The sequence below is a fragment of the Cetorhinus maximus genome, chromosome 1 (genome assembly GCF_964194155.1).
Source record: "Cetorhinus maximus chromosome 1, sCetMax3.hap1.1, whole genome shotgun sequence".
Classification (NCBI taxonomy): domain Eukaryota; kingdom Metazoa; phylum Chordata; class Chondrichthyes; order Lamniformes; family Cetorhinidae; genus Cetorhinus; species Cetorhinus maximus.
This window is the reverse complement of record NC_135879.1, coordinates 15172335-15185775: the sequence shown is the minus strand read 5'-3', so window position 1 is coordinate 15185775 and position 13441 is coordinate 15172335. Positions and strand designations below refer to the sequence as shown.

The following is a 13441-nucleotide window of genomic DNA, read 5'->3' as shown; positions in this document are numbered from 1 at the left end:
GCGATGAAGGAACAGCAATGCATATGCAAGTCAGGACGGTGTGTGACCTGGGGGGGATCTTGGAGTTGGTAGTGTTTCCATGCACCTGCTGCCCTTATCTTTATAGGTGTAGAGGTTGCAGGTTTGAGAGGCACTGTTATCAAAGCCTTGGCGACTTGCTGCAGTGCATTCAATAGATAGTATCCACTGAATCTGCAGCATGCCTATGAAGGATGGAGTGGATGTTTAAGATGATGAATTGAGATGCTGATCAAGTGGATTGCTTTGTCCTGCATGATATCAAGCTTCTTGAGTGTTTCTGCAGCAGTATCCATTCAGGGAAAATGGAAGTTATTCCATCATACTCCTGACTAGGTGATAAAGAGAGAGGCTTTTAGGGGTGGAGGTGAACCAATTGACGCAGAATGCCCAACTTCTGACCTGCTCTGTTAGCCACAGCATTTAGGTTACTGGTTCAGGTCAGTTTGTAATCAATGTAACCTAAACAATGCTATTTTTCAGCACCTTTGTGTATTAGTTTTATTAATTCAGTATGGTGCACTTTCAGTTAAAAGCTCAGGCATTATTTAAAAAAGACACAAAGGAAGGTAAATTCAAATAAGTTTCCAAAATAACTTGTTATGTTTTCAAAATTAGTCAAAGTCCTACCACCATTTTTGAAGAACTGAGAATGCTGCAATAAAGGGTTTTTACTATATTTTGAACCATATTGAAAGTGCTATTTTAGGGCCAGATTTTGAGCTTTAGAATTATGACTTTTGTAGCAGGTGGCCCTAGTTAATTTTGTACAACAGGAGGAAATTTTCGTAAGATAAGAGTCCAGAAATTACTGTTGGTGATATTAGTGGATTAGCCTTTAGAACTACAGCTAACGATCTGAGGTCCATAGTCCCAGTTCACCATTCAGCTGGGCACTCCCCTGTTCACAGAGTCTGGCTGAAATTTAAGTTCTGTTATCCAGAAAAGTAATGTGCACAGGCACACATTATATCTATGTAAAATGAAGATCACATTGTGCAAAGATTTAACTTATTGCAGGGAGGTTTTTGTAAGTGTCCAGATGCTCCAGGAAATCCCTTAGGCACTTTTGACATCATGCTGCAGTCACACTGCAATTCAAACTGAAGTGATGTGAAATTATTTGCTCCAGAAGTCTCTCACTACTTCTCTCCGAATTCCAATCAGGAAAGAAATCACTTCAACTCTGAAATTGTAGTGCAAATGTGCCTTGATTTAATGTCTCATCTGAATGTAACATTAGAATTGTTAATCCTGCACACAGCACTTAGTGAGAACATAAATTGTAATCATCACTAATAATTGTTTGGATAAAAACACAGAGCCAAAATAGCATCAGATTAATCATTATTACAAAAATGACCTGAAGCGACTTTGAGCCATTAATCTAATCGGATCAGAGTGATGATTATTATTGTTTAAAACTATGAAAAGATGGGACTGATGGATAGAAACTGACTGTTTCCAGCAGTGAAGGTGTTTAGAAACAAGGAATCACACATACAGGTTTAAATGTAAGATTTAAAAAAAGAACAGGAGAAATCTTTTAAATAGAGAGTTGTGAAGTTGTAGAATTCAGGCAGAAACTACGTTTAGATTAGATTAGATTGAATAAGGCGATGAAGGAATATGGGAACAGGGCGGGTAAGTACGATTAGGACTATGTACTGTGTGGGAAATAAATGCCGATATGGACTGGTTGGGCCAATGGCCTGTTTCTGTGATTTAACTTCTATGTATTTTCAAATATAAATGCTGTAGCAAGTCAAAAGGGTCCTTTAAGAACTAAAATTAAATTGTTACCTTAAAATCAGGAGGTCTTGTGGCATAGTGGTAGAGTCCCTGGTTCTGAGCCAGAACTCCTGGATTCAAGCACCCCTCCAGGACTTGATAGTCAAGGAAGATGTGTTCATGACTCAGCCAAACGGGTTGAGTATTAACTTGTAAATCCTTCCAACATACACCAATGGCAGGCGGTAAGAGCAGGAGAGATTCCTGGTCAGCCATCTGATGGAAAGAAATTGGACCCTTTACTATCGCTATCCATAGCTCCAGGCTACAACATGCAAAATTGTATGTTGTCACAGCAACTCAGAATCCTTGGGGGGGGCGCCAGTTGGCTCAGTTGGCTGGCCAGCCAGTGTGGATCAGATTGGTGCCAACAACTGTTCTGGCTGGAGTGGATTTGGGACCTGCCTCCTTGCCCTATCCGTGATGGAAGTGGTGGCACTGTGGGTTGGACCTGCCTTCAGGCAGAGAACTCAAGGAGAAAAAGATATTGAAATCATGGTCAGAATACACTCATGGACTTATGTTTAATCTTCTCAATAATCTGCTTTCCTCAGGTCATTCATAACCCTAAAGGAGAAAGAAAAGTGCGCTCTTATTGAAGAATTGAAAAACATTGGAAATGGTCTGATGTGCCCCGTTTTACGTCAGACTGTGCCATTTGGATTAGCTTACCACCACAGTGGGCTGACAAATGATGAACGAAAGCTTTTAGAGGAGGCCTATTCTGCAGGAATACTCTGCTTGCTTACTTGTACATCAACACTTGCTGCTGGGGTTAACCTACCAGCTCGGAGGTCAGTGCCAGCCTATTTAGACAGGTGGAAATTCCTGGGTCAGTTGTATGATTTTTGTTCATCTTTCTTTCATCTTCACACATTCACAACTTAAGGTCGCTTCAGAAGGACATACTGCATTGCCAGGTGGTCATTCTTCATTCATGGGTCAAAATGATGAATGCCAGAAGGCATTCACAGGTTTATTACAATATACTTGTAATAATCAAGACATCCATATTTGTGCACTTCACAACAGGACACAATTTGTCCAGTAACGATGGTCTACAGAGTTGAATAGATGGGTAACCCTCATTGCTCAGGCTCACACATGAAGAATGAGCAATTGGGTAGGCACTAGAGGGTGACTACTGACTGCATCCCAATACAGTGGTCAACTTCTGGAGGGCAAAGTGATTAAAAACGTATCTACTATATATTCAGGCTTCCCTCTGGTATTTCCTTTAAATAAACTAACATACTGTACTTTTTTGGGGGGGGTGTTGAAGAATAATATTAGTGAATGATAACACCATTGATGAATCATGTATGTTTCTACCTTGGGCACCTTGTTTTAGCACATAGCTCTTACAGGTCAATATAGCACAAACCTACTGCAGAGCAGAATTCCTTTGCTCCAACAATCAGTTCCAAATTCATCAGGTTGTTTTTTTTTTCCCCTCTTTCCATATCAGCTATCCTTTTGGCCTCTTTGGTCAAGATTGTAAATTTGTGGGGCTGGATTTAATGTTCCCAATGCGGGTCCTGCCCACCAGTTGGAAAACCAGTGGGAAACTTGCATCACTTCAGTGTCAGAGGACCGAACAAATTAAATGCCTGTCAGGCACTTACCTGACCATCGTCAGGCCTTCCCCGTGATTTAGGATGCCAGGGGCGGAAATCTCAAACACCAAGAGCTGCCGGCCAATCAGAGACCAGCAGCTCTCCATTGCCGGCAGTGCCACTGGGAGTGGTGGCTGCTACTGTTGGTGCAGTGAGGACTCCACCTCATGGTGTGGGCAGGCTCCCTGTGTCAGCCCATTCCCGCCGCTGACTTAATGGGGGCCAGTTTTCCCATCGGCAGAAACAGGATGCACAGCTTCCCCCATGATTATGCGGGCCTGCTCACTGTCTAGCCCCTTCCGGCAGACTCCTTGACATCCCTGCTGGAGTTTTATACCATGGCCTGATACCCACTGTGAATGAAACTCAAACTGCTCAAACTCATTTAATATAATTTATCCATCATTCTATGCTAAGTTTAAACCCAAGTCCTTGAGGTTAATTCATTGAGCGTAAGTGACCCTAACTCAATTACAATTATTTTTAATTGAAACGCAGTTTTGAAAACTGTAGAATTTTTCAATAATTGAGAGATGCTTCATGTAAAAGGCTGAGATATGACAAGGCTTGGAGCATGGAGACAGTGTCTTCTACCTCAGCCACCCTAGAGCAGGAAATGGTACGCACAAACAGGAAGAAAGGATTGTTTTAAATCGATTAAGACCTACAGATTGAACATTGCAAGTGAATCCTCACTACCATTTGGTGAGCCTCCTGTGACGGAGACTTATTAGAATTATTTTATATCTGTACCTGTATATCAATTCTTGCTAACATTGTCGCAATGAGATGGATGGAGGGTTAGATTACAAATAGTATGTTGAATTATCATTGAGCACATTGCATTTACTCTGACTTTATTCAAGTGTTAACCCAGCGCACTTGGATGCACGGAAATGCTTGGAAGGGAAGAAAACTGGAACAGCCACAAAAATCTGTACTTCCATTGGTTTCAAAATTTGTAATTTACCCCCCTCTCAAAGTGATGATTAATGCTGAATGTCTATTGGCGAGACTGCACTTCTGATATCTCTCTCAACATGGAAAGTGAATGCCACCAAGCTGCAGAAGCCAACTCGGCATAGTCCGATTCTCTGCTGGTCTGGCATCTGCAGGTTTGCTTCTCTAGAAGTGACCTAAGCATTCCCTGTATCTGTCCAAACTGACTGGCTAATTCGATACCGATCAGGCACTGAACCTTACTGTACGCTACTATGCAGTAAGTTTATCCACTCAGCCCTGGAATGAGCAACACTTAATGCAAATACAGCAACTTACTACAACAACTACACCGTCGGTAACAGTATCCCCACCCCAGCAGAAATGGTGACAGTCTACCTACACCCACTCAGTTTAAACCCAGATCCTTGAAGTTAATTTACTGAGCATAAGTGACCTTAACTCAATTACAATTATTTTTAATTGAAACACAGTTTTGAAAACTGTAGAATCTTTCAGTAATCTGTTGTGGGAGAACGTGCGTAAAGTGTTAGGAAAGGAGGAGGTTGTGACACATGAAACCTACCGGTCGAGACTGAGCAGAGAGAGAGCTGTTTAAGCATGTCACTATCAGGTGTTCATTGAGATGATCAATTGCTAATAGTCCACACTGTTCTGATTTTGCTGATTTTATTTATATTTCCTTTATCCTTTTCAAGGGTTATTCTGAGATCACCTTATGTTGCCAGAGATTTCTTAAAGAGAAGTCAATACAAACAGATGGTTGGCAGAGCTGGCCGAGCTGGTATTGATACAGAGGGAGAGAGCATCCTGATAACACAAGAGCAGGACAAAAAGCTGGTAATGTAATTAAAAAAAGACATTTTACTGTAATTAAAGCTACATATGCATGTAGAACTTGTGTGGTTTATTTTTAGTGCAATAGACTGTTTCACGTTAATAATTATGTTCAAAGACTAATCTCCAAAAAATCCACTTGAAAATCTACATTTCAGTTAAGCTACAATTTAAAGCCCCAGTGAGGACTGCGATATCAGCAGTCATCCACCCAACGCTCCTCCAAAAAAAATGGATAGGTTATATATTCTCAAATGGTCATTACGTAGCTGTGAGAAAGGCACATGGGAAACGGTCATTAACTGGTTGACAAGTAGGTGACAGAGAGTAGAGACAAAGCAAAAACAGAATTACCTGGAAAAACTCAGCAGGTCTGGCAGCATCGGCGGAGAAGAAAAGAGTCGACGTTTCGAGTCCTCATGACCCTTCAACAGAACTGAGTATAGTTAGGAGAGGGGTGAAATATGAGCTAGTTTAAGGTGGGGGGTGGGGGGGGAGAGAGAAGTTGAGGTGGGGTGGTTGTAGGGACAAGTAAGCAGTGATAGGAGCAGATAATCAGAATATGTCACAGACAAAATGATCAAAGAGGTGTTGAAGGTGGTGATATTATCTAAGAAAATGTGCTAATTAAGAATGGATGGCAGGACACTCAAGGTACAGCTCTAGTGGGGGTGGGGTGGAAAGACTGACAAGGTATTAGTTGTAGATTTAAAAATAATGGAAATAGGTGGGAAAAGAAAAATCTATATAAATTATTGAAAAAAACAAAAGGGAGGGGGAAGAAACGGGGTGGGGATGGGGGGAGGGAGTTTAAGATCTAAAGTTGTTGAATTCAATATTCAGCCCGGAAGGCTGTAAAGTGCCTAGTCGGAAGATGAGGACACCCTGGTCCACTCCTCCATCACCCCCTACTCCTCAACCCCCACCTATGGCACCTCCCCATGCCCACGCAGAAGATACAACACCTGCCCCTTCACTTCCTCTCTCCTCACCGTCCAAGGGCCCAAACACTCCTTTCAAGTAAAGCAGCATTTCACTTGCATTTCCCCTAACTTAGTCTACTGCATTCGTTACTCCCAATGCGGTCTCCTCTACATTGGAGAGACCAAACGCAAACTGGGCGACCGCTTTGCAGAACACCTGTGGTCTGTCCACAAGAAAGACCCAAACCTCCCTGTCGCTTGCCATTTTAACACTCCACCCTGCTCTCTTGCCCACATGTCTGTCCTTGGCTTGCTGCATTGTTCCAGTGAAGCCCAACGCAAACTGGAGGAACAGCACCTCATCTTCCGACTAGGCACTTTACAGCCTGAATATTTACAGGCTGAATATTGAATTCAACAACTTTAGATCTTAAACTCCCTCCCCAACATCCCCACCCCGTTTCTTCCCCCTCCCTTTTGTTTCTTTCAATAATTTATATAGATTTTTCTTTTCCCACCTATTTCCATTATTTTTAAATCTACAACTAATACTTTGTCAGTCTTTCCACCCCACCCCCACTAGAGCTGTACCTTGAGTGTCCTGCCATCCATTCTTAATTAGCACATTTTCTTAGATAATATCACCACCTTCAACACCTCTTTGATCCTTTTGTCTGTGACATCTTTTGATTATCTGCTCCTATCCCCACCCTCAACTTCTCTCCCCCCCACCCCCCACCTTAAACTAGCTTATATTTCACCCCTCTCCTAACTATACTCAGTTCTGTTGAAGGGTCATGAGGACTCGAAACGTCGACTCTTTTCTTCTCTGCCGATGCTGCCAGACCTGCTGAGTTTTTCCAGGTAATTCTGTTTTTGTTTTGGATTTCCAGCATCCGCAGTAGTTTTTTGTTTTTATTAGTAGAGATAAAGGGCTTGTTCTCTGATTGACCAGCTGTCACAATTAGAGTTCCCCAGTGGTCTGTTCTATGGCCTCAGATGCTTTATCATATACACTAATGTCTTGGATGAAGGAATAGTGAGTTGGATATTTTGTTGGACAAGATTGCGAATGATACTAAGTTAAGTGGGACAGTAAGCTGCGTGGATGGGAGCAGGAAGTTACAATGGGACATTGAAAGACTAAGTGATCTGGCTAAAATGGTCACGGGGGAGTTCAATGTGGAGAAGTGTGTGATTGTCCATTTTGGATCTAAAAACATAAATATTTTCCAAATGTTGAGTGGCTAGGAGGTGTGAAAGAGCGATGGATTTTAGGGGCCCATCTACACAAATCTCTAAAAGCACATGTACAAAAGTAAGCAAAAAGACCAATTAAATTTTGGCCTCGATCTTAATTAATTTTTGAGATTCAAAAGTGAAGTGATGCTTCAGGCTTAAAGAACTCCCTCTGCACGACTGTGTTAGTTTTTGGACACTGAATCTCAGGAAGGATGTATTGGCCTTGGAAAGGGTAGAATGCACATTCACCAGCATGATATCAAGACTTAAAGGTCTAAATTATGAGGCCAGGTTGCATAAACTGGGATAAAAACAGAAAGCGCTGGAAAAACTCAGCAGGTTTGGCAATGTTTTTGGAGGGAGAAACAGAGATAACGTTCCAAGTCCAATATGACGCTGTTGAGCTTAAAACATTGACTCTGTTTCTATCTCCTCAGATGCTCCAGACTTGCTGAGTTTTTCCAGCACTTTCTGTTTTTATTTCAGATATCCAGCACCTGCAGTACTTTGCTTTTATTGAATAAATAGAGATTGTATTTCCTTGAGTGTTTAAAGGATGGTCCAATTAAGGTTCTTAAAATGATAAAGGGATTTGCTATGGTAAATACGGATAAACTATTTACCCTAGTGGGAGTATCCAGGACACAGGGTCATAATCTTTAAATAAGAGCGAGGCCATTGTTCATACAAAGGGAGTGGAAATTTGGAATACCACCCCCCTCCACCAAAGAAAAACTGTGATTGCTGGGATTTGATTAAAATCTTCAACACTGAGATTGATAGATTTTTATTAGGCAAGGGTTTTAATAGGGTCCAAGCCGATTGGTAAAGCCAAAACAAAGACATGGAGCTTTTCTTTATTGGGAGAGTTTATTGGTTTGTTCAGTCTCACAACTCTCTCCCCAACACCCCAGTGTCCCAGCTATCTCCTATTTGTATGTGCTCAAAGACAATTAATACCCATTACCTTTTTCTCTGAACCTTAACAATGTAATTGACAGTAACAAGCTTTAACAATGTAATTGATAAGACATTAACAAGGGTATGAATGGAATGGAATATGGAACCAAGATGGGTAAGTGGAGTTGAGGTACAGATCAATCATGATATAATTGAAAGGCAGAACAGGCTTGAGAGATTAAATGATTTACTCCAGTTCTTGTGTTCCTACCTGGAAATGCAGCCTTCAATTCTAAACCAATCTAAATTTTTTCCAGCTATTTAAAACTATTGGCCTAGAGATCCTGCTAGTTTGTGCTGTTTTATTTAGTACAATTTACTCCGAAATTGCAAAGATAGTAGAATTTCAAGTGTAAATCACATCTCGCACAAATTGAGTTTCTGCGACCTTTTGATCTAGTTTAAAAAACATTGCCCTAGAAAACATTGCCCTGCCCTCAAAACTGGTCACGCCCCCAGATTGAATCAATCATCTTTCAAAGTTTCTGCTAATGCTCCCATTTATGGATCATCAAGGAGGCTTTTAAAATGAAGCTTTTTTTTTAGGCACCAGAACACTAATGAGTACATTTTAAAAGCTTTTGAATATTTTTTAACTTACTAAGAAAATGACTACTGTACATCAATATACCTAACAAATTATTCTGTGTAGTTTTTTAAAATCATTTTTCAGTTATTTAAAATAAGATTAATCGTAGATTAGACATTGATTAAAAATGCTTATTTTTTGTGAAACTAATTTTCAGCCATATTAATCAAACTACACCAAGTTAATGTTCTTAAATACTTTTAAAGCAAAAAAATTTTTTGAAAAGCTACATTCTAAAACGCTGCCTAATTGCATTAGTTCCTGGCAGATTTTACATTTGGTGATATGCAGATGAACATGAGGGAAAACCAACGCTTCTCAAAACTAGCACAATTTTAGGCATAATTTACCTACAGATCACCAATTGCGCCCAGAGCCAAAACTTCATGCCATTTTATCCACGTGTGTTCTGCTATTAAGAGACAGGCAAACAACCTGACCTTAGGCCAGCACTACTTATACTAACTACCAAGCTGGTCAGCAGGAGAAACATATAAGGGACCTGAGTTACCTTAGCAACTCTCTTTATCAGGAAAATCACATTGATTGATGTCTCCCGCTAAATGGCTGACGAAAGTCAAGAATTAGGAATCCTGTGTGGAGGAAAACAAATCGCATCTCCTACTCACACATACATTGTTACATGGTGCTCAGCATTTACCAAGTTGTGACAATTTATTATGTTTTTGCATCTCCATCTACAGATTACAGATTTAGTAAGTAGACCTCTAGAAGGTTGCTACAGCAATCTGATACATGACAATGAAAAAGGAATTAAAGATCTGCTGCTATCCCTGATTGGGCTAAAGGTACATATCATATATGGTAAAAATGTAACAGTATGTGGGCACTGTTCACCTAAACTGGTAACAGATTATAATTAGTTCATTTTTTTTCCTATCTGTTTGGTCAAATAAAACCATGTTGTTCTGAGGTGATGATAAAAAGCATTAGTCCAGTATCTATGCCATGAATTACTCGTGTATGAATGAGTAATATATCTCTTCAAAGTTCCTCCCTTTGCTATTTTAGCAGAAGCATTAACCCATTTAAAATGAAGTAGTTAACATTTTTGCTAAAATAGTGAAGCAAGGAACATTAGATAAATGTGTTTCAGGGCCCTTGTGAATGCTGTAGTTATTTTGTGGGTTTTTTTTTTGCTAATAGCAACAGTCATAGCAATCCAATTGATTAACTACTGTGCTCCACTGATATTAAATGCATGCTGAAAGATTAATCACATAAGCACAAGTTATCAACGGACAATCAAGAGCTAATTATTGGGAAATATTAATCAGTATTTATTGCCACATCGAGGTTCAGAAAGAAATGACAAAGCGCTTGAGCTTTGCTGCTTTGATTATCGCTTTGTAATTGCATCAGTTATTCCCTGTGTAAAGTGTTGAATTGTTTACTTAAGAGAATCTCTAATGGGCAAACTATACAAAGATGATATCATTAAGGTTGTCAGGCTTCCCCATCCGGTCCGATATCTCATTTCAAGGAAGAGGATTTTTTGCAGCTCAGGAAAGGATGGTTTTACCGAAACATGTTAGCTTCTGTTTACCAGGAGTATATCCAATGTATTGGTTGCTTTCGTCTAAAAATCATATTCACAATTTGACTTTTTTTTGTTTATTATGTGAGAGATGCTGGTGCTGAGGAATGGCACTTGGTGATTAAAAATAACCTGAGCCAAATGAGGATTCAAATTTTTCTATTGATTCCACAATTTGCCTTAAACTCAATCTGAAAAGAGCACTTGGCCTGTATATGAGTGTAAACTATGCAATCAATTACCATTGTGAGCTACCTCAATAAGATTTTGAATTATAAAGAATTTACAACTCAGAAACAGGTCATTCAGCACCACTGGTCTATGCTAGCATTTATGCGTAAAATGAGCCTTCTCCCATCCCTCTTCATCTAATACTGTCAGCATAATCTTCCAGTTTGTGTAGTTTTGGATTATGCATCCAGCTGCAGTTATGTATCCTGCACAAATATTTGATATTATTACACCTACAATTGTGTCTAAATCATTTATGTGGATGTAGAGGAAAAAGAAGTCCCATTGCAGGTCCCTGAGTATGCCACAAACTCTACCTTACCAATCCGAGAAATAGCTATTTATTCCACCCGCTGCTTACAATCCTTCATCTATGCTAGCATTTTACTTTCGGTGCAGTGACCTTAACAAGGCACTTGTGTGGCACTTCACCAAATACTTTTTGTAAGTTCAAAAACACTATTCTTATTTCTATAAAGCTAGTATTTTTTTCAAAGAACTTGATGAAGTTATCAGCTTTACAAATCTCTGTTGAATGTCCCCCAATATCCTATTCTTTCTTAGTGTTCATCTGTGTTACTCCTCATTGTGGTGTTTGCTTTTTAATGTATCCTCACGAGGTGACTGGTGGCAGCAAGGCTGCCATTTTTACCTGTCCCTAATTTTGCTGAGGAGGTGATCGTGTGCCTTCTCCTTGAACTGTTACAGTACTTTTAATAATGCTGCTCCCACAATGGCTTTAAGTAAGAAATATTAGAATATTGGCCCAGCAACAAGGAAAGAACAGTGATATATATTTCAATCAGTATAGTGTGTGACTTGGAGGGGAAATTGGAGCTGATGGTGTTCCCATAATATTGCTGCTCTTGTCTTCTTGGTGGTAGAGGTCACAGGGCAGGGAAATGCTGTCAAAGTAAGCTTGGGGAGTTACTGCACTGTGGCCTGTGAAGGGGTGGATCTTGAGTTCAATGGCACGAAGCTAATCAGACAAACTGCTTTAGACTGGATGATGTTGAGCTTGTTGAGTGTTTCAGCATCTATTCAATCCAGGAGAATGGTGAGTATTCTAGCATACTCCTGATTTAAGCCTTGTAGAGGTGGAGAGGTTTTGAGAGGACAAGAGGTGAACTATTGATCACATAGTACAGTGGCTCTGCTCTATGCAGGAAGACATGGTGTTGGTATGGCTGGTCAAGTTAAGCTTCTGGTCAATGGTGCCCATCATGATGTTGATAATGATGACGCTGTTGAAGATCAAGGAGAAATTGCGAGATTCCCTTGCAGTTTGCTGACTGCCAATATTAAGCTAATGAGTCTATATTTAACTGGCTTTTGCATTTTCTTTTTGTTATAACATACCTGTAACATACACTTTGACTGATGGATTAGTAGCAGCCAAGTTCAACAAGAATTATTCAACAACGATTTTTGTCTGAACAAAAGAACAGAAATATTTTGCAACGTGAGGCAAGATTGTGTCTTTGTCAGGTATATTGCAGTGGTAGTTCAGGTTATATTGTTTTCCCAGCAGAAGGAAGGAATCATGGCACCAGGTTGTCAACAAAAATATTACATGGTCTTGAAGCGGTTGGGGCATTGAGAAAGGGAACTGAATTATTTGTTCTTAATCATGAACAGAACTTGATAAAAGGAAAATCACACACTAAGAATGTTGTTCAAATGGTACCTCTGCATAACCTTACAATATCAGTAACATTCTTTTGTCCTCGCCCAATAAAGATTTATAGTTAAAGATTTATTATTCATTTGACTTCTGCATGATTGAAGGAGCAATGTCTGTATCCCAGCAACTTTGTTTTATGTTGTTTTTAAACTACTTGTGTCTCAAGTGAATATTGTACTTAATTTAATCTTGATTAAAGCTGCCTCCATTAGTGTGGTAACAGAATATTTAGGTTTTGCTTTGAAATAAAACAAGTTTTTAATAGTATTTATTAATTATGCACTGAGATCCCCAAAATAATTTCAAACAGTTTGTAATCATAAAAAGCGTAACTATACAACCATTAATATGAAACATTTGCACTACATTGTATCAGATAGCTCCTTCAGTTGTTCTCATTGTCAAATAACTATTTTGTTTTAGTTGGTTTTGTGATGTGTGGCAGCATTATATCATTGCCAGCTGAATAAAAAGTGCTTGTTCAGTTTGACAATTTAATGATATTTGTATTTTTTTTCACCCCTCTCCCAAAGATTGCCCAGACACTTGGCGAAATTGTTGAGTTCATGGCTGGCACTCTGCTTGGTGTACAGCAGCAGCAACTCTTCAAAGGGAAAAGCTTTTTGGAAGTCATAGAACAAGCATTGGAACCGTTGATGGAAAAAGGTTTAATAGAGGGCAAAGTGTCAAGTAGTAGCGATGAGGAAGAAATATACCACAAGCTGCAAGTCACAAAGCTGGGTCATGCTACTTTTAAAGGTGAGCCTGGCACTCCCATTCTCAGCTACTGATTTCTCACTTATCTGGTAATAGCTAAACAAATTTTATCTAGGATTTGAAGTGCAGGGAACTCCGTTTTGTGAAAGCATTCTATTTTCCTTCAAGGAAAATATTCTTCTGACAAGCATTGTGCACTTAGCTGAGTCTCCACTGGACAGATTTCATACTGCATAATGGAGCTGCTATATACATTTAAGATTGTGCAACAGAACATAAAAAATAGGAACAGTAGTAGGCCATATGGCCTCTCGA

At 39.7% G+C, this 13441-nt stretch overlaps 1 protein-coding gene across 2 annotated transcripts in view; it reads left to right on the top strand.

Moving 5' to 3' along the window:
* Window positions 1-13441, top strand: part of helq (helicase, POLQ like) — a 58472-nt gene that overhangs the window by 32372 nt on the left and 12659 nt on the right. For both annotated transcript variants that reach the window (XM_078535456.1, XM_078535508.1), the window contains 4 exons: window positions 2364-2603; window positions 5084-5225; window positions 9641-9745; window positions 12943-13168. In XM_078535456.1, coding sequence (XP_078391582.1) covers window positions 2364-2603; window positions 5084-5225; window positions 9641-9745; window positions 12943-13168 — 713 coding nt within the window. The remainder of the gene's footprint in view (window positions 1-2363; window positions 2604-5083; window positions 5226-9640; window positions 9746-12942; window positions 13169-13441) is intronic.